Source organism: Meleagris gallopavo, chromosome 1 (assembly GCF_000146605.3).
Source record: "Meleagris gallopavo isolate NT-WF06-2002-E0010 breed Aviagen turkey brand Nicholas breeding stock chromosome 1, Turkey_5.1, whole genome shotgun sequence".
NCBI classification, from domain to species: Eukaryota; Metazoa; Chordata; class Aves; order Galliformes; family Phasianidae; genus Meleagris; species Meleagris gallopavo.
The window spans coordinates 160,658,936-160,681,102 of record NC_015011.2 but is presented as its reverse complement, the minus strand read 5'-3'; the positions used below and the strand labels follow the sequence as shown (position 1 = coordinate 160,681,102).

The following is a 22,167-nucleotide window of genomic DNA, read 5'->3' as shown; positions in this document are numbered from 1 at the left end:
GGAGGCATTCAAGGCCAGGCTGGATGTGGCTCTGGGCAGCCTGGTCTGGTGGTTGGTGACCCTGCACATAGCAGGGGGGTTGAAACTGGAGGACCATTGTGGTCCTTTTCAACCCAGGCCATTCTATGATAAAATGCATTTAAACACAGCCTAACAGCATGGGGAGGCTGCAATAACTGCCTTATGTTCAGACACCAACTAAAGGGCAGTGTTCTGAGGGCGAATTCTGCCTTCAGAGTACAAACACTGTCCCCCATCATCACGGACAAGAGGATTTTTAGGAGACTGAAGATGCAGAGTCCCACTCCACAGGGATCTGAACTCAGTAACTTCAGGAAAGCAGCAAGTAAGCATTCCTGAATTTCCTCTCGTTTTGTGAACTAAAACAGATTTTATACAAGTGTGCTCATCATCCATGGGGGATACATCAGAATTATCCTCACACTAATGGGTGTGACAGAATGCCTCTACTCTCAGATGATGATGTAAATTGCCAGCACTGGTTTCCTCATCTAATAAAGAATAACTCTATTTCCAGGTGCACAGATAGCCACAGTTGCTGAGCACAGCAAATACACATCCTAAAGATAAGAGAAATCTCATTTGCCTTCTAAAGTCAAACCCACTATCTGCCAAGGAACAGTATGTTAAAAAAATTTCAAGCACGATAGGAATGGTTCAGCTCCTTGCAGTGCAGTTACAAGTCATGCTTAATCCAGAAGGAATGCTTATCATTTCAGTTTGTAAGAACCCCATGCAACAATGAGGGCTAATGCACAAGTATATTTACACCCGCAGATATATTTTAATTAGTGTAATCATCCCCTTTGTGTAGAAAATACCACATTGCAACCTGGCAAACACTTTTGTACAATGCCAAGCCCTACAAACAGAAGATATTTTAATTTCAGTGGGAAATTGCTTAACAAGAAAATCCAACTCTTAATCAAATTACTTACAGGAAAATATTTCTGAATAATATCAAAATTTATAAAACCAATTGTGATCCATACTATCAAAGTCACTGTAGAAATTATGATGATAAATGGAACAAAATATCCACTAAACTTATCTGCCAGTTGCTGGATTGGTGCCTACAAAAAAAGAAAAACAGGTATTTGCATGTTTATGATCAAAACATGTGAATATGCAGAACTAATGAAAATAACAGTCTTTCATTATTTTCTGAAGTCTGGAAAAAGACACAGTTCACTGGTTGCATAAATGTGTCAAAATAGAGAATCTTTTTCTTATTTCATCAAAATCAATGAATAAGGTTTCCTTTTCTCTTACTTTTACCTTTGACATTTGAGCTTCTTCCACCAATTTCACTATCTGTGCCAGGGTGGTATCATTACCAACATGAGTTGCGTTAACAAGAACTGAGCCATGTGCATTTATAGAGCCAGCAATCACTGTGCTCCCAGGCTTTTTAGTGACAGGCATAGCTTCCCCTGGAAAGAAACACCAAAAATAAATGCATCAGATCAGTGCAAATACCTCTAATGACAATGAACACAGTACGTCAGCACACAGCTCACTGTACGCTAGCAAAATCAGCTAAGCAATAATGGCATGAAATTACATCTTGTATTTCTCAGTCTTCTGAAGGCATGTGTAAGTGGTGCCATACTTCTGTAAACCTTTCTCTAGGTTTATTTTTGCAGCAAATGTCTTAGCAGAAATATTTCAGAGGGCTGGAGCACCTCTCCTATAAAGAAAGGTTGAAGAAACTGGGCTTGTTTAGCCTGGAGAAGAGAGGGCTCTGAGGAGACCTCATTGTCGCCTTCCAGTACTTGAAGGGAGAGTATAAACAAAGAGAATGACTATTTACATGGGTTGATAGTGATTGGACAAGGGGGAATGGTTTTAAACTGAGCCAGGGGAGGCTTAGGTTAGATATTAGGAGGAAGTTTTTCAATCAGAGGGTGGTGACAAATTGGAACAGCTTGCCCAAGGAGGTTGTGGATGCCCCATCCCTGGAGGCATTCAAGGCCAGGCTGGATATGGTTTTGGGCAGCCTGGTCTGGTGGTTGGCAACCCTGCCAACGGCAGTGGGGTTGAGACTAGATGATCTTTGGGGCCCTTTTGAATCCAGGCCATTCTATGAGTCTGTGATTTCTGGCTCTTCCTTTTCAGCCTGCCAGAGATCTAGGGCTCTTCTTCTCCCACCTCCAGAAACAGAACCCCTAGCCTACAAACATCAGTGCTCCGTCTTTCTATCAGACAACAGGGCTGCGCCCTGATGTTTGAGTGTACCCTAGTATGAATGAACAGTCTCTAATCCCAGATTTTTATAAAATAGGCCATAGTTTCTCATGTCTTCACTGAAACTTTGAGGTGTGTAGAAAGGGAGGTCATCTTTCTGATTGGCTATGAAATGCATCACATAAGAAACTGTCAAAGCAACAGGGCCACTGTAAGAGAAGAGAGGTAATTTGGGGGCACCTCAGATATAGGTTTGCGAAAAACCAGGGAAGATTTAGAATAAATTTTCTCTGCATCTTAATACAAAAAGTCTGTGATTTGGCAGAGCTTGAAAATCACGTGACCCAGGGACTGTGAACAAGACAGCACAGCTCCTAAAGCTACAGAATTTGGAATCAATATACAACATGGAGATGGCTCAGCCACCACTGGTTTCTGTGATTCTGTTTAGAATGCAGGACAGAAACTCGATCTTATGCTGTATGCTTTTCTGCTTTCATTTCCTCATACCAAAAAAAAAAAAGTTTAGCATCATAATACCAGCAGGTAAAGTCAGCATCAGCCATTTAATGCATTGCTTCATTGCTGAAGGAATTTGGGCAAGGCTTTATTTTGTTAACTAGACAATAATCAGTCTAATCTTCTAAAAACACAGTGAAGTTGATCAATCCTCTAACAAATACAGACTGCTGCTTGGAAAAACACTACGCTGCTTGGTGTGGTGTTCACCATGAACCTCAGAGGCTGGAGGTGGGTGGAAACCATAAACTGCTCCAGAACAAAAGAGCCCAAACATTTGCATTATGGAAATCCCTCTTTGTCATTTTGCTCTGGATATCCGAGCTGCAACTTGTCCTGGCCTTTTGTCAGATTAGTATCAAAGGGAAAAGAAGTTTCCTTGGTCCTAACCCTCCAGTGTGCCACCCCTCAAAAAGGTCAGAAAGAGATCCATACTAAAGGGAACTTCTAGAAATTTCCTCCAATTGGTAACTTTGTACAGCCACGGGAGTTTGAGAAGCCTGTCTCCATTGCCACTAATCTCAGTTTTCAAAAACTAAGAAACTTTAGTCTGGAGCAAAGTCCACATTCTCACACTGTTTCTTCAAGAATCTCTACAAAACCACTATTTTCTTCTCTTAAGGTGAGTGATAATGACTGGTTCTCCTAAAATTAAGGGTGTCCCTCTTCCCCAAAGTAAATACATAACTAAATCAAGCAAGCTGATCACAATGTGAAGTTTTTAGATCCTTCAACTTATTTACAAGAATTACACAATCAAATAAATCCTAATTATATTTACAAAATGAAATGGAAATCTCAGAAACTGAAGAAGTTCTATGACTCTTAATGAGCACCAAGTCATGAGACTTTCTTTCGCTCTCCTTGCTCCCTTGGCCGTCTTTGTTGGAAGCCCTATCTGATATCTATGTCTATGACTTCAACACCTCAACAATATTTCCTTTAGAAGTCACTACTGAAAATGTATCTTCTCTAGAAATATATTCCATCAGAAACTTCCACCATATCTCTGGAATACTGACCATAGTGCTCAGCCTTTGCACATCCCATCAGTACATTAGTAGAAGAGATCAAATTGTGCTGAGATTCTTCAGTTTTTTATATATGCAGATACAGGATTTGGATTGAAGCTCACAGAGGCCAGGAAAAGAGCTCATTAAGATGGGAGGTTATTTAGACAACACCTTGTGCTTTGTTCTGTTCTCTTTTCATGTGAGAAAAAGTTATAGAAGGTTTCACACATTTGCACAAGTGTAAGGGAAGTTACCAGTAATGAGAGACTCGTCTGCCATAGAATTGCCTTCAATGACCTTCCCATCCACTGGGAACTTTCCACCTGGAACAACCTTTACAATATCACCCCTTTGAACCAGTTCAACAGGTACCTGCTCCTCTCTGCAAAAGATAAAAATAGAACAGACTGCTCATTTATGTCATAGGCTTCAAAGTCATAGTAATGCTTTCACAGTAACTGCTTCAAGTCCAGTCTGTGCACCCAAGTAGGCTGAGTATTTTGCTTCATGAAATGTAAATACCTGATGATAGTGTGGTCAGGTCCAAGAGTCACCACAGTGGCTTCCGTGGCTTGGAGAGATATAAGTTTAGCAAGAGCTTCTGAGGTCTTACTCTGAGAAACAGAAAGAGATGTTTGAGATGTACAAAATGTATAAATGCTGATGTCTGCTTAAGGTGAACAATGAACATTAAATGACAGTACTGTAGGCTACTTCACACATCTGAAACATCTGACTCAAACTCATATGAACAGTTTTATTCCATTCTCATTATAAATACACAATATTTCACGTGAAGATGAGTTACCTTTGCTATATGTTCAAGCCATCTCCCAAGGGCAATGAATACAAACAGCATTGGAGGAGTGTCAAAGAAAGTGACAGGGCTTTTCTCTGCCTTTTCAATTATTGCCACCAACAGGATCACACATGAATACACGTAAGCAATTGTTGTGGCCAGTACGATAAGCACATCCATATTGGCTGCCTTGTGCTTCAGTGACTTGTAAGCTTGTATGTAAAAATACCATCCACCAAGAAACTGTTGGTGTAAGAGTAGACAGACACGTATTAAGATCAGAGCAGTGAAAGCAAGGGGTATGTAATACCACCAATAGAACATGCAGTAGATAACAGAAGGGATGGCTGTTCCATCTGAGTTTTATTTCAATATGAGTTTAGTGGAGAGGTCTACTGGAAGTTGAATCCCTTGTTATCCTCTCACTTGCCCTTACTTGCTCTCTAAACAGCTGTGCCAGCTAAATTCTGGCAGCCCTTTTCCTAGAAATGCAAAATAAACAAAGCTGGGAAGTTGAAGGGATTTACCTATAATTACCTAAACAGTTTGCACCTGATCAGGTATTTATTTGTTTTAATATTACCTTCCCCTCTTGGAAATGCTACTGGCACAACAGTGGCAGGAGTAAGTGCAGTGAACAATTAAGAATTGAAAATTTGCAAAGAAGTGTCATTTCATTCTATGTAGGTGTCACAGACAAGAGGGCAGGTATAATCCACTAAACCTTCCCATAGGTCTTCTATCCTTATCAGATCAGATTACATAAATGGGAGATGAACAAAAAGCAAACCTCCAAGAAATACTCTGGACATACCTGAACAAAAGTGCACAGGACAAAGAAGAGAAGATTTAAAATAGATAATCCAGGAATGAGATTCTGCTCCAGCACCATAGCCCCGTGGTGTTCGCCGCCAGGTATTAGCATATAAATCATTAGGATTAAGACAGGAATACCAAACACAAGGCTGCACAAAAAAGACTTCCTCCACCTGAAAAGCAAAAGCTGTAAATCCCCAGTCATAGCACACCCTGCAGTACTCAGGCCAAACACTGTGCTGACAATACAGAGCTAGGGGTATTAGTGCTATTCTAACACACGGCTTCAGGATATTTGGGAAAGAACCAAAACATCAGGACAGTTTTACTGTCTCCTACATATATAAATGTATAGTCGTTTATCAGTTAAAAACCACAACTAATGAAAGCAGTAAAAGTATATGAACCAAATTGCAAATCATAAAATGAAATATGTTTTACACAAGAATAAGCTAAATTAACTAAGGAAAGTGAGGAGGGTGTGTTGCAAGAGATGATCTACATATATTCGTTACTGAGAGAGGAAGTGAAGTACTTACTGCTGTATTTCCTTTCTGTGATCCAAGTTATGTGTATTTGGAACTCTTCTAGACACAGAAGCATGAAAGCCAATTCCCTTTTTTTTAAAAGAGGAGGGAAGATGAGTTACTTTTGATTAGACTAACTATATTACTTAAACTTAAATGACACTACTTTTAGATGAAATGTCAGAAAAGGACACTGCTCCACATTTTATAAATGCCGTCTTGTTTATTTTCAGATCCTCAACAAGAGGGTATATCAGATAGTACTCAGTATGTGGACTGTAAAGTACTTGTGTTATCCATACACCAACACAGTCATAATTCAGTAAGTGTTCTGACTTCCTAGGCAAAGGCAGCTCCCATTGACAGCTACTATTCTGTTGCTCTCCTCCTCACAGCAATTTTACACCCTTTAATCCCCACTGGTACAATGGATAGATGGATACGATGGATAGAAAACATCACAAAGAAAGTTAAAAATGTATACAAGCTACCGGGCTAGTAAACCTTGCTAACATCTCCTTAACATGGCAGTTGAATAGATGCATCTGAAGTTGAAAATCAAAAGTTACCAGAACCAGTTTAAACCTATAAAGCTAACTGCAGGGGAAAGCTATATATATACACATATGTACGTTTGCAAGAATCCAGTTATCACTGACCCTTTCATGTCTTACTGCCTTGCAACCACTCCTCCCCCCAAAATTAATCTTAATAGCTGTATTATGAGATGATCCTGTGGCAAGATATACCTCGAAGAACTGGTCTACCAGTCTGAACAGTCTACTACTTATACGTTGATCACTGCTGCCACATCAGCTCTGCAGTGCTGAACAAAATACTCTGAGGGCATGAAAGGAAAACAGACTCAGCCATTCTCCTGACTACTTTCTGTGTGTGGTTCATCCAACAAATTCTCTACCCTTCTGCTGAAGCAGAGGAAAAAGTTTTATCGACACTTGGGCTACAATAATAGCAGAATTTATGATCTCTGCTGTTATGGGTAAGCCAGGATATGTTTTTCCTTCCATGACTCTTGATTGAAAAGGTTTCTCTCTAAGTAGACATGGGAAAAAAGGCCAGTGTTCACAGAGATTTGTAATGCTCCTGGTATGAGCAGGGCTTAGCTCCCTGCTGCTACACTTCTTTCATATCCTCTTTCAGAGACAAGAGAAATTAGGTTGTTTTTCTGTTGTGTTTTTTTTTTTTAAAGTATCCACAGTTTACTGAAACAACTGGAAATCAGAGACACATGATTCTACACTTTTACCAGATACAGATTTAAAAAAAAAGTGGGCTTGTTGGATTTGTTTTTATCTTTTCGTAACTTTTGGGATGTATTTTTAAAGCAATAGATTGGGCAGACTGGGAAGCTATGCACTTCTGTGCAGCACAGCAGCTTCACCATATAATAAACACCATACATTACCTGTAAACGTCAGTGAAACCTTCCAAATATCAGCTGCTTTATTTTCTTAACTTTATAGACTTGTAGAATCATAGAGTGGTTTGGGTTGGAAGGGAACCTTAGGATCACCTAGTTCCAACCCCCCTTCCATAGGCAGGGACACCTCCTTCTAGATGTTTATAAAAAAATGTTAATGTTCTAACACCTACCTCAATTATTTTTATAATATCTCGAGGTCCTGTAATTTCAGGATCAAACTGGATGTGAGCTTTGCAAGTAGCAAGAGCAACTGAGGCGTAGAATATGCCGTTTGTTCTCATAAGTTTGGATTCAATATTGTGAACACAGGAGGCACAAGTCATCCCCGTAATCTGAAGTAAACACAGTTTTAGGTACAGTTAGCAATCTCTTTTCACCATTGGTGCTAAGAAGGTCCACTACGTCAGCCATTTTAGCTTTTGCACTCACAATGCAGTGTTTAAGCAAGTTTTTTTGTTGTTGTCATCACTTTTAATGAACCAAGTATTCATCCAATATTTGTTAAAGAATTGGAGATACTGTTACAAACATACCAGTGACTGTTCAAACTCTCAGGCAGTGACACAAGGCCTCAGCAGGAAGAGTTTATAGAGCTGTCTTAAAGGAAACAAATATAACTATCTAATTCTATTATTATAAAATTCTGCAACAAACAGTTATATTCACAACAGCTTATTTGTACAGCAGCACCAGCACATTGCATTTACTGTACAGTTAACATAGCTGCTGATAGAACTATATTAACACTGCCTGAGTCAATATACATGTGAGCACGTTTAACATCATCATCTTAATTCAAATCTCTTGGTGGCTTCAGCACAGCACATTCCCACTTTCTGACCTCTTAGCATAACTGCAGAGTGTTGTTTTCTGTCTTACTGTATATAAACATAAGAGAAGAAAAACAGACTTTCAAAGAATCTGTCCTTGGTATGAACTATTTAATAATTTCACCCAACGTTCTCAGATCTCTATACAAAGCCCCTAACCTTCTCATTAGATGTTCGAAGACATATATTCCCCATTTCATTTCCCCCTGTTAACAGAAGCCTATTCTATACTTACAACTATTGCTTTTTGTTTCAATGTCTTTGACAGGTTCTTCTGAGACAAATTGATTTTCTCTTTCTAGCAATTAAGCAAAATGATCATCACTAGACAGAACTGATCTGTTGAGGCCGTATCTCCTTAAACAAAAGCACTTGCAAGAAAATGTTTCTTCTGAACCTGACATAACCAAAATCAACACACAATTTGAAATATATGTTACTTACAAGCAGCTCCACATTTCCTTCTATTTCTGAATGATCTTCTATGACAGTGGCTTCAAAACCCAAATTCTGGATCAACTGTGCTATTTCAAGAGGCTGTATCAAGTCAGGCTTGTATTTTATCTCTGCTTTACCTGCCATCAGTGCTACCAACACTGAAACAATACCTGCAGCAGCAGTAATAAAGAATGTTAGATAAAGCAGTTCAGTTTGAGAGGAAGAAAAATAAAATATCACATGTGATTTTCAATGGAAACCGTAGCAGCTTAGTGTCATTTTATGTCTAGTGATCTCTCTTCTGCCTCCTCCTAGCATTGTTTGCCAGTCACAGCAGCAAAGTTTTTACTAAGATGCAGCCGTACCAAAGTTCCATAAAGCAAAAAGAGGAGCTACAACAGTTAGATGGGAAAAAAGGCTAAGGTCAGAGACAGAAAGGAAGTTCGTGAGCAATTTCTGCACTGCTCTACTCTGGCCTTCTTAAGTTTGCAAAGCCCTAACCAAATCCCACTGGATATTGGGCTCTCTCTTTTTTTTTTTTTTTAATCTAAATTTACAATCAAAAAGCAAAGCATAGAAGTCACAGGTAACAAAGCAAATTGCTAGTAATTTATTTTTTATATCAGTGCAGGGAGACCATGCATTGGGAGAGTACAGACACAGGAATCAATAAGCAATACCCAATTAAGGCATGCTGACATGCATTAAAGCAGGCAATGCTGATGCTTGACTATTCATGCTCTGTATGGCCAGTCTGCAGACTTCTAACCTGACAAAACTTGCTGTACCTAAACTAATATAATTATCCAGGCACTGGAGCCACACATTTATTTGTGCATGCTTGTGCAGATGTATGCCGGAGAATAAGCCTCATACCACACATGTCAGAGCTCTCAACAGCTTTGAAAGTGATGGAATGCTCTGTAAAGAAGCAAGGCCCTGAGAACAAAATAAGAACAACTTTTCTGTTCTTGTCTTGAGCCTTATTTCAGGGAATAATTAAGGATGGAAAAGACCATTAAGATCATCTCGTTCCATTACCTCTCATCCTAATTTGAAATATTGATCATATTCCAACCACTTACTATTACAAAACAATTATGTCCATCGTGTAGGCTCACTAGACAAACAGTGATGTAATTAGCTTTATAAAGAAAATATTAAGTCTGTTTAACCTCAGTATGTTCTACCACGGCCCCTTCCATTGAGCATACAGAATACCTTTTCCAACCAGCAGTCCCTGAGGACTCATTATTGGAATGTCAAATTTATTACCTTCTTCTTTCTGCAAATTTCTTTCAATGGTAGACACACACGATGCACAGGTCATGCCAGTGACTTGTAAAAAACACTTCTTGGCTGTTGCTCCGCTGGGTTGGTTTGGCTCATCAGGGTGAGGGCTGTCTGGAAGTGCATCGGAGACACAACCCTGGTGAGGAGGCTCTGGGACTCGAGGCTGCGCTGCGGTGCTACTGGCATCAGGGCAATGCTTGTATTCTCCTGCACCAATATCTTGAATAAATGCACAATAAACTGAACAAATACCAATTACAGAGCAATAGGATGATGCAAAACTACAAGCAGGTTACAGCAATCATGCAAAGTCCCTTATTTGTTTGAAGGGTGATACGGTAATCTCGGTTTCTTGGTGGAAGAAAATGATAGGTTGTTACTATGTATATAATAAAACACACTCACCTGCACTGCTTATATGGCCACTTAACTCTACACAACTCCTTGTCACTTTCAGAGGGCAAGTGACTCCCTCCAATCACAGTGCCTAGATCAAACAGCTACCTTAATCTGACAGCTACCTCTGCTCAATAAAGATACACTGGTATCTAGAGGGTCTTTATCCAGCACAGAGTACAAGCCAGCCCTCATGTTCATCTTGTCTTTGTTACCTTCTACACAGCTCATAGCACTTGGTCCCTAAAAGGGAAAGGAAAAGCTTCACAACAGGTTTCTCTTTATGACACAATAGTTATTATGCAAGTACTGCAAAATGAGCAGTGGAAAGATTTGCTGCACTCAGACCTCAACTCATACATCCCACAGTGATCATCTTTGCTCTCTGCCAGATAACAGCATCCAACAAATAACCCTCCTGGCTATAGCAGTGCTCTCAAATCATCTCCCTAAGACAGAAGAAGGTTTGTGCAAAAGAGCAAGGGTTGCTTTTGAACATGTTAAGCACAGACGTTCCTCTCCTTTTCCATAGATAGGAGCTCTCCCACCAAGTTATGAAAGAAACAAATCATAATTTAACATCATACACAGGCTCCTCATCTGTAGCTGTTCCACAGATTCAGAGGGATTCGATATGTGAGAGAAACGATTGGGTATTTGGGGTTTAAACCAATGCATTCCAGGTATACCACATCCGTATCTTAAAGGAAATTTGTTCTGAGCTGAAGCAAATAAATACTGCTGCTTTTGAAATTTGCTAGAGAGGAGATTACGCACCATAGCAACTTCTTAAACATTGAGCATGTGTACAAATTCCACAAACTGTGCTGTAGCTAACATGTAAAAGTAGTGTTGGCTCCCAAAGATTGTGTGCGTCTTGGCACTCATCTTGCTGACAGCAAGGCTTAGGTCCCTAGCAAAAATTCTCAAGAAGTAAAGATCAAATGATTCAGACACTAAGAAGGGATTTTAGCCAGAAAAAGATTGGTTTTAAATGAAACATCCTTAAGTTTGTATGTTTTTGGAATTTGAATTTGGAATTTAAATTAAAACAGTCAGTTTGACAGATCTCACAGCATCCTGTAGGAGGCTGGAGGAGCCCATAGGAGGAAACCTACTCCAGTGGTAAGGGCATCTGTCGCTTAAAAAACATTGTACCAACTTCCAAGCCTTTGGACATGCTACCCACAGAAGACAAAACACTGTTACCTGTCAGCAAAGATGCATCAAACCCCATTTCTTCTATGGCAGCTCTCAACTCCTCACCATTCGTGTTTGCTGGATCATAATGTATGGTCCCAGTCTTGTCAGCTAAAGAAACTGCTACATGCTGCACACCTTGTCTCTGAGATATTGTTCCTTCTATGGACTGTACACAGGAATTGCAGGTCATGCCATCAATCCTAATAACAGCTGTGCACATTGTGTCTTTCAGTGGCTCTCTGAAGAGATCACATACCAAAGCAGGAGATGGAGATGCCTGGTTATTTGCTTCTGAAGTATTAGGGAGGCAAACTTTAAAGTTTCCAGGTGGAAGGGATTCAATAGCTTGCTGCAAAGCAGGCAAGGTAATTAAATTGGGGCTATACTGTACAACAGCACATTTATGCTCCAAGGAGACTTCAATACTTTGTATGCCTGGAAGAGAGGATATATTTCCTTCAATGTTTCTGACACAAGATTTGCAGTGCATGCCTTCTATATGTACAGTCACTGTAGCTGTGCTGCTGTTGTTGGCAATCAGCGGATGCAAACCCTCACTCTCGAGAGATGCTGGTGTCTTCTTGGGGTCTGCACTCTGCAGGTTCCTGACATCAAGCACACCAAGCTTCAAAGGTGCTGATTTACTCTTAATGGTGCAGTCGTACCCCAGGTTACTGATGTGGCTCCTAAGTTCCTCAGGCTGAATGATGTAAGGATGGTAAGCAATAACTGCTTCCTGGTTACTGAGTGACACCTTGATTTTTGCCACACCGTGAAGCTTCTTAATCTTTCCTTCAATGCTGGTGACGCAGGACTGGCACGTCATGCCTTCTATCCGAAGCTTCATTACTGCTTCTCTCGAGCATGGCAAATTTACAGATACTGGTGTCAACCTTTCTTCTGCTACATTGGCGTCAAAGCCCATATCCTCTATTTCTTGGCAAATCTGTTCAGGGCTTATTTCTGACTGTAGATATTTTACTAAAGCATTATTCAGTTCAAGGGAGACTTTAATACTCACAACACCCTTAACTTTGGAAATTCGTCCTTCTATCGACTGCACACAAGATTGACAAGTCATTCCCACAACATTGACTGCAACAGTGCGTTCCTGGGAAGATGATGAGGGCATGGCTTCAAAGGTCTCCTCGTAGCCCATGTTGTCAAAAGCAAAATTCTGTTTCATTTCAGGTTCCAGCGCACAGCTAGGAGGAGAGTCAGCATTGGACAAAACCTAAAGAGCAAAATAAAAATAAAATGTGTGCATCCTTATTGCTGTAAGCAGCAATATTCCATTTAAATGTTTCGCAGCATTGATTTACACTCGGAATACATTACCAGTTAGCTAAAGCAAAATGTTCTCAGCAGTCCCAACCCGATTTATCTATAACTGAAGCATTCTCACCATGCAGCCTGAGTTCTGCTCTTCCTTGCAGACTGCCACCTGCACAGAGGCTGAACATCCCTCCACAAACATGAGCAGCTAGCTTAGTTTCCCCACTCACTATGAAAACAAAATAAAAAGTCCACAGAAAACAGATTCAGTAATTCCCTGAGAGCCTGAAACCAGGCAGGACCAGCTGCATGCTATCTGCAGAGCTGTACACATGTGCACAAGGGTTTGGATTGTCTGAACCTATATAGATTTTTGAAGTTTAAATCTACAAACAAAGATTTTAAAAAACATACATGTATGCAGATGCTTCCACCATCTTTTAGTTTCATCCACCCCTTTTAGAGATCCTGATATTGAGCTACAAGAACCCACAGGTTTGATCCAATACCAGTCTTCAGGATGTGATAGCCATTACTGAAGTAGATTAGCCCAAAGTAGACTATGCATCAATCAGATCGTGGTCTGCAATACTGCAATTCTATGGTTCAGTACACTCTATTCAATTGAAAAATGAAGCATTAGTGAAAATTACAAAGGCAACATATCTCACAGATGAGGTAATCAGAGCATAACTCTGCCATCAAAGGACACTGCTGACATCAAGTCATGAGGAAGACACAGAAGGGGAGGAACAAGCTCAAGATTGTTGGGTTTCAAGGAAAAAAGGTCAAATTTCATTACTGTTACTTAAAGTAACTTTTTCTTCTAAAAATTTAGATGGAAGCTGCTATGACAAATCTACTAACTTGCCTGTGAAGCCATAGGCCTTTTATCCCTTACTTATAGCACCTAATGCTGGGCATTACAGCAGTGAAGGGACAGGAGGAGGAGTCACCAGATCAGGCTCAACAATATTAATCTCATTTCTGCTAAAGAGAAGAAAACCGTCTTCTTGGTACAGCACAGATGAGAATTACTTAGGCTGCTTATTAACACTAGACTGCACCCAATCCATTTGATGCAGTATTCAAAATCCATTAACTTGATTTTGTTTCATGCTTAGACAGCCTGTGAATAATGATGACTGGGTCATGACCAAAATGAAAAAAAAATTAAACAAAAAATTTGTCTTCTCTGTGCTGTATTTATTAGAACAGGAGACAATTCCTAGGAAAAGCAACTGCTCATAAACAGACAGAAGCCATCGCTTCAGTTACATGCAGCATTCCTCTGAATCTCACCTTCAGGTGAAGGCAGAAATGGGCTTCCTGAAGTGCCCGTCACCTTCTGTACTGAAAATCAGTTCCCTGAGTCTTTGCCATGAACAATTATGGAGGACTGTAAATAAACTGAAAGCAAATGAGTCTTCAGTCTTGACTCCCATGAGTTGTGCAAGCTTGGTTTACAGAACCACATCATGGTGGAGGCTGGCAGGGCCCTCTTGTACTGACTGCCCACAGCTGGACCCATTACTTCAGGTGTGGCCTCACCAGAGCTGAGCAGAAAAGAAGGATCACCTGTGTTAACCTGCTGGCAGTTCTTTGCCTAGTGCAGCCAAAAGTACCATTAGCATTCTCAGCAACAAGAGCACGCTGCTGGCTCACATTCAGCTTGGTGTCCATTAGGACTCCTGGTTTAATGCCGCCAGTCCAGTAACAACCAGCACCCTGCCGCAAAACCATGCAGCAGTACCTGGGCTCACTGCACGCATAGCACAACCACACAGTGTGTCAGGGGCCATGTGAGTTTCATTGAGGCTGGCCCCAGAAGAGTGGGTAATGAGAGACCACAGCCACCAAAATGCCACAGGTGCTCAGACCAGCCCAGAGCCACAGCAAACACCTTCAGCTTGCAGCATTACGGCGCAGCTCCTTGCTATCCTGGGGCAAGCCTGCCCTCTGTGCCTAGTTCTGTCTGATGCTTGTGACTATGATGCAGGGATGCTGGGGAAGAGTTAAATGGATTTTAGCCCACTTTGTCCCCCTTACTCTTCTACACCAAGCAGTGTCTGGAGTACATTGCCCTCTTTTTGCCCTTCCTTCCCAGAAGTTGCTGAAATCCTCAACATAAATCATAGAATCATCAAGGTTGGGAAAGACCTTCAAGATCATCTAGCCCAACCATCATCTACCATCAGTACTTCCCCACTAAACTTAGTACAACATCTAAACATTTCTTGAACATCTCCAGGAATAGTGACTAAACCACCTCCCTGGGCAGTCCCTGTCTTCAAAATAAAACATGAACAGTTAATGGTTCCCATTTAAGTGCACAGAAGGCATGCTTTTTTCCTCTTATTTGTGCCTTCCCAGTTTAAGATAATAATATAATAGAATCACAGAATTATAGAACGTCCCAAGTTGGAAGGAACACATAAGGATCATCGAGTCCAACTCCTGGCTGCACACATGGCCCAACATGTGGGAAAAGGCCCATTTTTAAAGGGAACTGTCTCTCATACACCATATTTTAAATGGTGCTTAAGACTCATTTATTTTAATGTCTGTCCTGAGAAGCTTACTTCAGAACTGTTCCTTGTCTTCTCCTACCTATCTCTTCACCCCCTTAGAATCTAGAAGAGACTTTGGCCATGGTGGGAAACGCTTATCTTCACAAACACCCAGCAAAGCAGAAGCCTAACGCACTACAGGAGCTCACTGTGTGCATTTACTTTGGCTCAGATGACAAAGGCATTGGTGTGTTGCATTTTCTGATGAAACAGCATGAGAGCAGAGTGACATGACACAAGCATCCTTCTTGCCTGCTCCTGTCCACTGTGCTTCTGGCAGCAACTTGTAGACAGAAAACAAGCATTATCACACGTTTTACGTCCTTCATTGCTTTGTCCTCTGCCCCATGCTCACTAACCACTTCCATTTTTCTAGGTACCTAGAGACATAAAAGCAGTTCAAATTCAATTTATAAAAAGACTGAAGGGAATTTTCTGCCATCCAATCTTTTGAAAAACATGATAGCAACTACTGATCCTACTGTTTTAATGCAGTTAGTCACAGAAACACCAAAACTTGACCATCACTTGACACTCTGCATAAAGAGCTGTCCCAACTTCTTGATGAATAGGTGAAAACATTTTGTTCATCACTTAGCTAAAACTGGTGGAAGGAAAAAGGAAAAAAAGCCCAACCAACTCCATAGCTCCCTGAGCATCTCCCTAACTGAGATCCCCCACGGCTCCTTCCCAGGGCTGGAGCTGCATTCCTACCTGAGACATCCATCTCCCTGTTGCTGACACACTGCTTCTTGTTTCTCACATCCAGGTTGTACCACCTCACCCCTTGCAAATCCTTGCCACAGTTGCCCCTCCTGTGCCTTGGATACCAATTTTCATATCCTGAAATTAAAGAGCCAGGTTTCTCCTCACAACACCAGGCTGTCAGCAGGCAGGGACACAGGGCTTGGCCTATTCAGCAAATTCCTTTCTGCCTCTCCCTGTCTGCTTGCCCACAAACACCAGGTCTCACTTAGCCTCTCACCGGGCATATCTGAAGGTTTTGAGCTGCTCTTCTCCCCATACATCCTCAGGCTGAAATCAGCTCTTGCCCTCTTAACTTGAAGCACCCAGCTGCCAAAGAAGGGCCTCATCTATGCTGCTTTTTCACCTTTCCTGCTCTTCTCTTTCTCAACCTGCTGATTCACAGCGTAGGATTCAGGCAGGCAGTAGCACACTACTGGAAAGCCACGTGCTTTTTAAATACTTCAGATGCTTTCCCAGTTTGTTAGAGGTTGCCAGTGAACAACAAAATGAGGGCAGAACAGCCTCAGGAACATCAAAGGTCCACAGTGTTTAGTTTCATGCCTACAGAAGCATCATTTCTAGGTGGCAGGAGGCAGAAATTCAGTTCCCTTCCTTCTTAACAAATCTCAGCACAGCTTGCCCATCCATCTTGTTAGCACTTTCTGTTTAACTGGATCAGGCTTTAAATGCTTGTTCTTCCTTTCCCCTTCCCCTCGGGAAGATGAACGTGTCAGCAGTCACCTATGTTAGCATCTACTTCTAACATGGCTTTGTATTCACCAAATAATTCTTTTATGCTAAAAGAGGGGAAAAAACACCCTCCCCAACTGGAAATTGTGAAACAGTGAAAATATTATTTCAAAGTCACACGTTCCATTTCGGAGCAGGATTCTCTATCAGACAGAAGATGGAGAAATGTTTATACACTTGTTGCTGAAATTATACCATATCCACACACTATATTTGATAAACTTTAGAGACCCAAAGGGGTGCTTTTCAGTTAAAGTGAGCTATATAAATCATACTTGGTTTAGTGGGAAAAAGAAAAACCTTCTTGCAAGTTGATGGCTTCTAATATAGAATTAAAACAAAGCAAAACACTTTGTGATGTTCCTGGCTGCGATGGGAGCAACACAATATACTGCAAAGAGCTGAATATAGGAGAGAGATCTCTTGGCAGAATAAAGTTATGTCATGACTGTTTTACAGCAAGCATTTACAAAGTGAGAATTAACTAGAGACACACAAAGCCTTCAGGTACAGCCAGTCTGTCTTTGTTGTTGTTTCTTTCCAGTCTGACTCTAACCATTTAAGCCATTCTAAGTATACGTTGTTTCAAAAAACACAGTATTTGTTCTCAGAGTTTGCTCTCCTTAAACATACAATTAATCCAAATTATTGCAATTTGTAATATTAACTTTTAAAAAGCAAAATCTTTTTTTTATAATAAGCCTCAAAATGTTTTTATCAGCATCAGTGTTCATGGAGAAGAGGTCTAAAAAGATCAATCTCTAAAAGTATAACTCTGAATTAAAAACTAAATAAAACATTGCCACAGATACATTTCCATGAAGTTTTGTTAATGTCCACCCAGTAGTTATAAATAAATGACTTACCTAAAATTATGACGTTTTAATGTTTCTGCAAATTTCTGTGATTCCAGAAAATAACCCAGCACAAGCACTCGAGCAATTCAAGCATTCAAACAATCACAGTTCAAAAGGAGAAGCACTCATTTGTTTCCCTACTAAGAACCACCACTCTATACTATCAGGTGGAGCCGAAAGAAAACGCTCATTAGCTAATGATATAGCATACCTCATTACCATTTGCTTTCAAAGATTAATTTCAGAGACCTCAAAGAGGCACTGGCAGTGTACTACTTGTTAGAGGGCACGGAGTCATGCTGAGGATTGAAGCGATTCACATACAGAAGGTTTAGCACATCAATATACAATCCACGTCCAGCACATTTAGCTTTAAATTCTCCATTTCCCTCCCAACACACGCAGCAGCTCACCGACCTGCCTTCCAGTTGTATTGACTTCTGGCATTCCCATGGAGTTACGCTGCAAAACTTTCTCTTCTTTCTGCAAGTTGCTGCTTGCTTCTAGCAGAGACCCTGCTTTGGACCCTTCACCAATAATCAGTAGTTCAGGCACATCGTGAGCTGCCTGCTGCTTTCGAATGGACACCAGGGTTATGTTTTTGTTGTTCAAAGTAGCTAGGCAGGACAGCTCCCTTCGCATTTTATTGTCCAATTTTCTCTCCATTATCTTTGCCGGCTTTAAATATCTCAACTCCAAAGGAAAGCTTTAGGAGAGAAGCTATTCAGTGCCTTATCAGCAGCTCTTTTTTCAGCTACTTTTACAAGGGCCTGGGGAGTTCTCATCAATGTGCTCATTAGGCATGCATAATGAAATCCCAGATGTAACCTGTGATCTTTGTGTACACTGCTCGCTGCACTCAGCTACCTCCTCTCTCTGCCAGTTTCAACGCTTCCCACCAATTGGCATCCCTTGTGCTTACCAAACTGCATTCAGTGCTGCTAATCTTTGCACACGGCATTGTGGCCAGCTCAGCCTTTCACAAGCTACTCAAACATGACCTGTGTGCAGCAAGCCGGTGCATAATTAACTCAGTCAGGCATACCCACAGTTCCTACAAAGGGCAACGTTGCTCTTCCCCTTCCTTTTTTCCAAGGATTTCTTGGGTGAAATATGGTGCCCGCTCACATTTTCACCATGCTTGTGGTTATATCGTTCAGTAAGATCCCTAGACTGAAGGTCTTTCATTCATTTGGAACAGTCCTTCATTTCAGAAAGGAAAAAAAAGGAAAGACTGAGTACAATACTTTCGCTTTTTAAATTGTACCTCCTTGCCATCACCAAGCTTAACTACCAAATAAATAAACAAACAAACAGAAAGCTACATCAGCAATTAGTGCCAGGGAAAAAAAAAAAAAAAAAAGGGTTATTTCCTTGGGCAAACCCAGTTCCCCTTGGTTCCTCTCATCAGCTACAGGAACGTCTAACTTAGCCATACACAACAGGTACCACTGGAAGCATCCACAGCCAAGCTGGGTATATTTTCCTGAGAGTGCCTGCAGCAAATTGAGAACATTCACAGCACTGTTCTAACACGGTGAGTGGGACCTCAAGTTTTCTGAGCCTTCAGTGGAGCCATCCATTTCTAAAGATGCCCCTAAACAGGTCCCTAAAGAATGGCCACAAAGGGAATTTATACACTATGGTCAATCTACCGTCAATTCACACCCTCCCTGAATAAGCAGTGACCTCACTGCACAGGCAAGCCTTAAAATAATTCCCTTACATTTAATCAGAAGCTCTTGGATTTGGAAAACATCATCAAATTTACTCCCATGCAGAGATGAGCACACGGGATCAACATCTCAGGAAACCTGAGGGAACACACATGGTGCTCCAGCTGGCTGGCAGGACAGGTCAGATTCTTTCCACTTTTACCTTCACATCCCTCACCTCTCTGCCACAATTACTGATTTGAACCAGTTTTGAAACAAGAAATGGAAAGTCAAATTGTTGGATTTACATGAAAATATTTTGTTGCAATGTCTTTAAATACTAGAGCTATGTCTCCATACCACAGATACAAATTTAAGTTGAAAATCTGTTTTTCTTCTTTCTAAAACAAATCAACTCTCTGATCCCAAATCAAAGACACTCAGAAATTCAGCTCGGAGTAATAATTCTACACAACGGAAATTTCAAGTTCTAGAATGTCTTAGGGAACAGAAATTCCAGTTTTCAAATAGCTGTAAGGTGAGTACTTGGTCCATTCACCTTCGATAATATCATTATTATCATTCAAAACATCCCAAACCCTACCTAGCTTGTTTCTGCAAGTAACTGGTACTGATGAGATACCATGCAGTGAAACACGCTGTATAAACATGGTGTTGTTTGGTGTTTTTTTCTCCTCCTTTCAGGTCCACCCCATCAAAGCTCAGCTTTGGGTGAAGAAATAGATATTTATTTAGTACCTTCTCCCCAGTTCCTCTCACCCATACCTTTCCCCCCTAGATTCTGAGCAATTCTGAAGTAAAAATCTGTTTGTTTCTAGAAGCAGCACAGACAAGTTCTTACTGAGTGCCCCCACAGTTCTTTGGCTTCAGCACAGTGCTGAATGCTGATGCAGAGGTAGAGACTAAGGATTGTGTTTTGAAAGTAGATAGAAGTTTTCTAGCACTCTTCATGTGAAAAGGAAATAAGATATATTTCAACAAGTCTAATGCAATAGGATGTCAAACACCTATTTAGCCGAGGACTCAAGCAGAGATAGAGAGTAGTGAAGAATGAAGTCTGTGGAGTTGAGTTACCAGCACCAGCCCTTGGATAAGCAGTGCCAATCCCAAAGCAGAAACATCCAAGAATCTTGTAAAACAAACATTTCAATTTACCTTAATGGAGGTCCTGCTTGATCCCAATCCCTCTACAATTCTCTCGTGGGCCAGGAGGGAGGTTGGGAAGGCACTGCTGCCTGTCTCACCTTCCAACAGCAGCACGCCCTGCTTCCAGGCTGGGTTTTGCACAGTTGGGCAGCTTTACCAGGAAGCATCATTCAGGTGTGGTAGTGTGGGATTTAGATGGCAGATAAAAATACCTCTGCTGCTTTCACAGCTCTTTGCTAGTGCTGGGAGAGATGGTTTTGTTTATGTGACAGAAAATGCGAAGCATCCAAAGAAAACTAAATCCCTTTGCCTTAAAGCTTTAAGAGTTCATAAAAACATAAACTTTCTTCTTTATATAACCTGCTACTATCAGAGAATGCATTAAACACATAAAAACTACAGGTCTACATGCAAATGCTGCTTCCTGTGTGAATTCATCCTTAGCTTTATAGGATGATTTGTCCTGTGCCTAATCCCTCAGGCTCCTTGCGGTAGGAAAGCATCTTAAAGTATTCTTAACAGTGCCAGCAAGATGAGAAGCTTGGGTTCAAAGAAAGAATCAGTGGCCTGGAGGCAAGGGAGTCACATTGCCTTAATCTGCCCAACAGACGAGAGGAACCAGTTGGAACACCTTCATATCACGTCAGCACAGGGGTGGACTTTAGCTTTTACACACTATGGAAATCACTGTGAAATCACCATTTGAATGTAAAGTTTATAGTTTTTCTACTTTCCTCTAGAGATATCACTTCAAACCACCATAACAAAACGCACCCAAACAGTGACATCAGGCTAAAAACAAAACAACTCCACGTCTGACTGTATTTTGGGTTCTTTTCAAACTGTCTCCGCGATGCAGCCAGCTAAAATTATTGAAAATTTCCCCCCATCCAAGCAGAGCTAGAATGACTTTGGGTTTGGCTGCAGGAATTGGAGCTTCAAGGAAAAGGAAGAGAAAATAAGTTATTGCAAAGCTTGTAGTAACATCACGAACAACAGTCATTTTCAGTCACACTAAACAACAGCTGGAAGCTTGGTTACATTCCTGGTACAAACCACGTCCTTGAGTTTTCCAAACTAACTGCCAGACTTACTGTAGGAGAAAAAAAGACCTTTGTATCACTTAAGCGGGAACAAATTGGTCTGTTTTCCCTCTTTACCAGCATTTGCTCTGTTTTGTCCCATGAAATCAGGTGGATGCCCCCTTGGGTACAACGTTGTAAGCAAGCTGGCAGCCAGCAGATCCCCAAGTGTTTCTGTAGTCTGAATGGTACACATATCCCTCAGCAAACAAGGAAGTGTGATCATATGTAATAGCATTTCTTATGCTGTCAGAAATAAAATGAAGCCTTACAGAACTCTGAAACTCAAGGAATCAAATCCATACCTGCCATGAATAAAATTGCTTAAAAGTTGACGACCTCATTTCAAATCAGTTCAGACTTTGGCTCCAGTTTTTCAGGTAGCAGCTTCAATCTTCTCTAAATATTTAAAAACAGTTTGTTTGCTCTAAACCAGCAGAAGTCAGCGGAGAATCTCTTCGGTAACAGGGCTCAGAAATGCAGACTCATTTTTTGATTCCATGGCTTCTTCACAATAGCAAATTGTGTGGACTTAGTACTCTGCTCTGCTTTTAGCAGAGTTGATTTCAGTACAATAA

General features: G+C 40.9%; 1 protein-coding gene across 8 annotated transcripts in view; it reads right to left on the bottom strand.

Moving 5' to 3' along the window:
* Window positions 1-22,167, bottom strand: part of ATP7B (ATPase copper transporting beta) — a 34,457-nt gene extending 12,290 nt beyond the window's left edge. For 2 of the 8 annotated variants that reach the window (XM_010728770.3, XM_019612125.2), the window contains exons 1-12: window positions 18,103-18,532; window positions 11,493-12,720; window positions 9,870-10,106; window positions 8,601-8,764; window positions 7,497-7,658; window positions 5,895-5,971; window positions 5,354-5,528; window positions 4,549-4,782; window positions 4,263-4,354; window positions 3,995-4,122; window positions 1,300-1,454; window positions 960-1,094 (exon numbers count right to left, since the gene is read on the bottom strand). In XM_010728770.3, the coding sequence (XP_010727072.1) occupies window positions 960-1,094; window positions 1,300-1,454; window positions 3,995-4,122; window positions 4,263-4,354; window positions 4,549-4,782; window positions 5,354-5,528; window positions 5,895-5,971; window positions 7,497-7,658; window positions 8,601-8,764; window positions 9,870-10,106; window positions 11,493-12,720; window positions 18,103-18,351 (3,036 nt within the window). In that variant the 5' untranslated portion in view covers window positions 18,352-18,532. Of the gene's footprint in view, window positions 1-959; window positions 1,095-1,299; window positions 1,455-3,994; window positions 4,123-4,262; window positions 4,355-4,548; window positions 4,783-5,353; window positions 5,529-5,894; window positions 5,972-7,496; window positions 7,659-8,600; window positions 8,765-9,869; window positions 10,107-11,492; window positions 12,721-18,102; window positions 18,534-20,516; window positions 20,541-21,894 lie in introns of those variants that run through there. The other 6 variants (XM_010728775.3, XM_019612126.2, XM_010728774.3 and 3 more) reach the window with 6 other exon arrangements.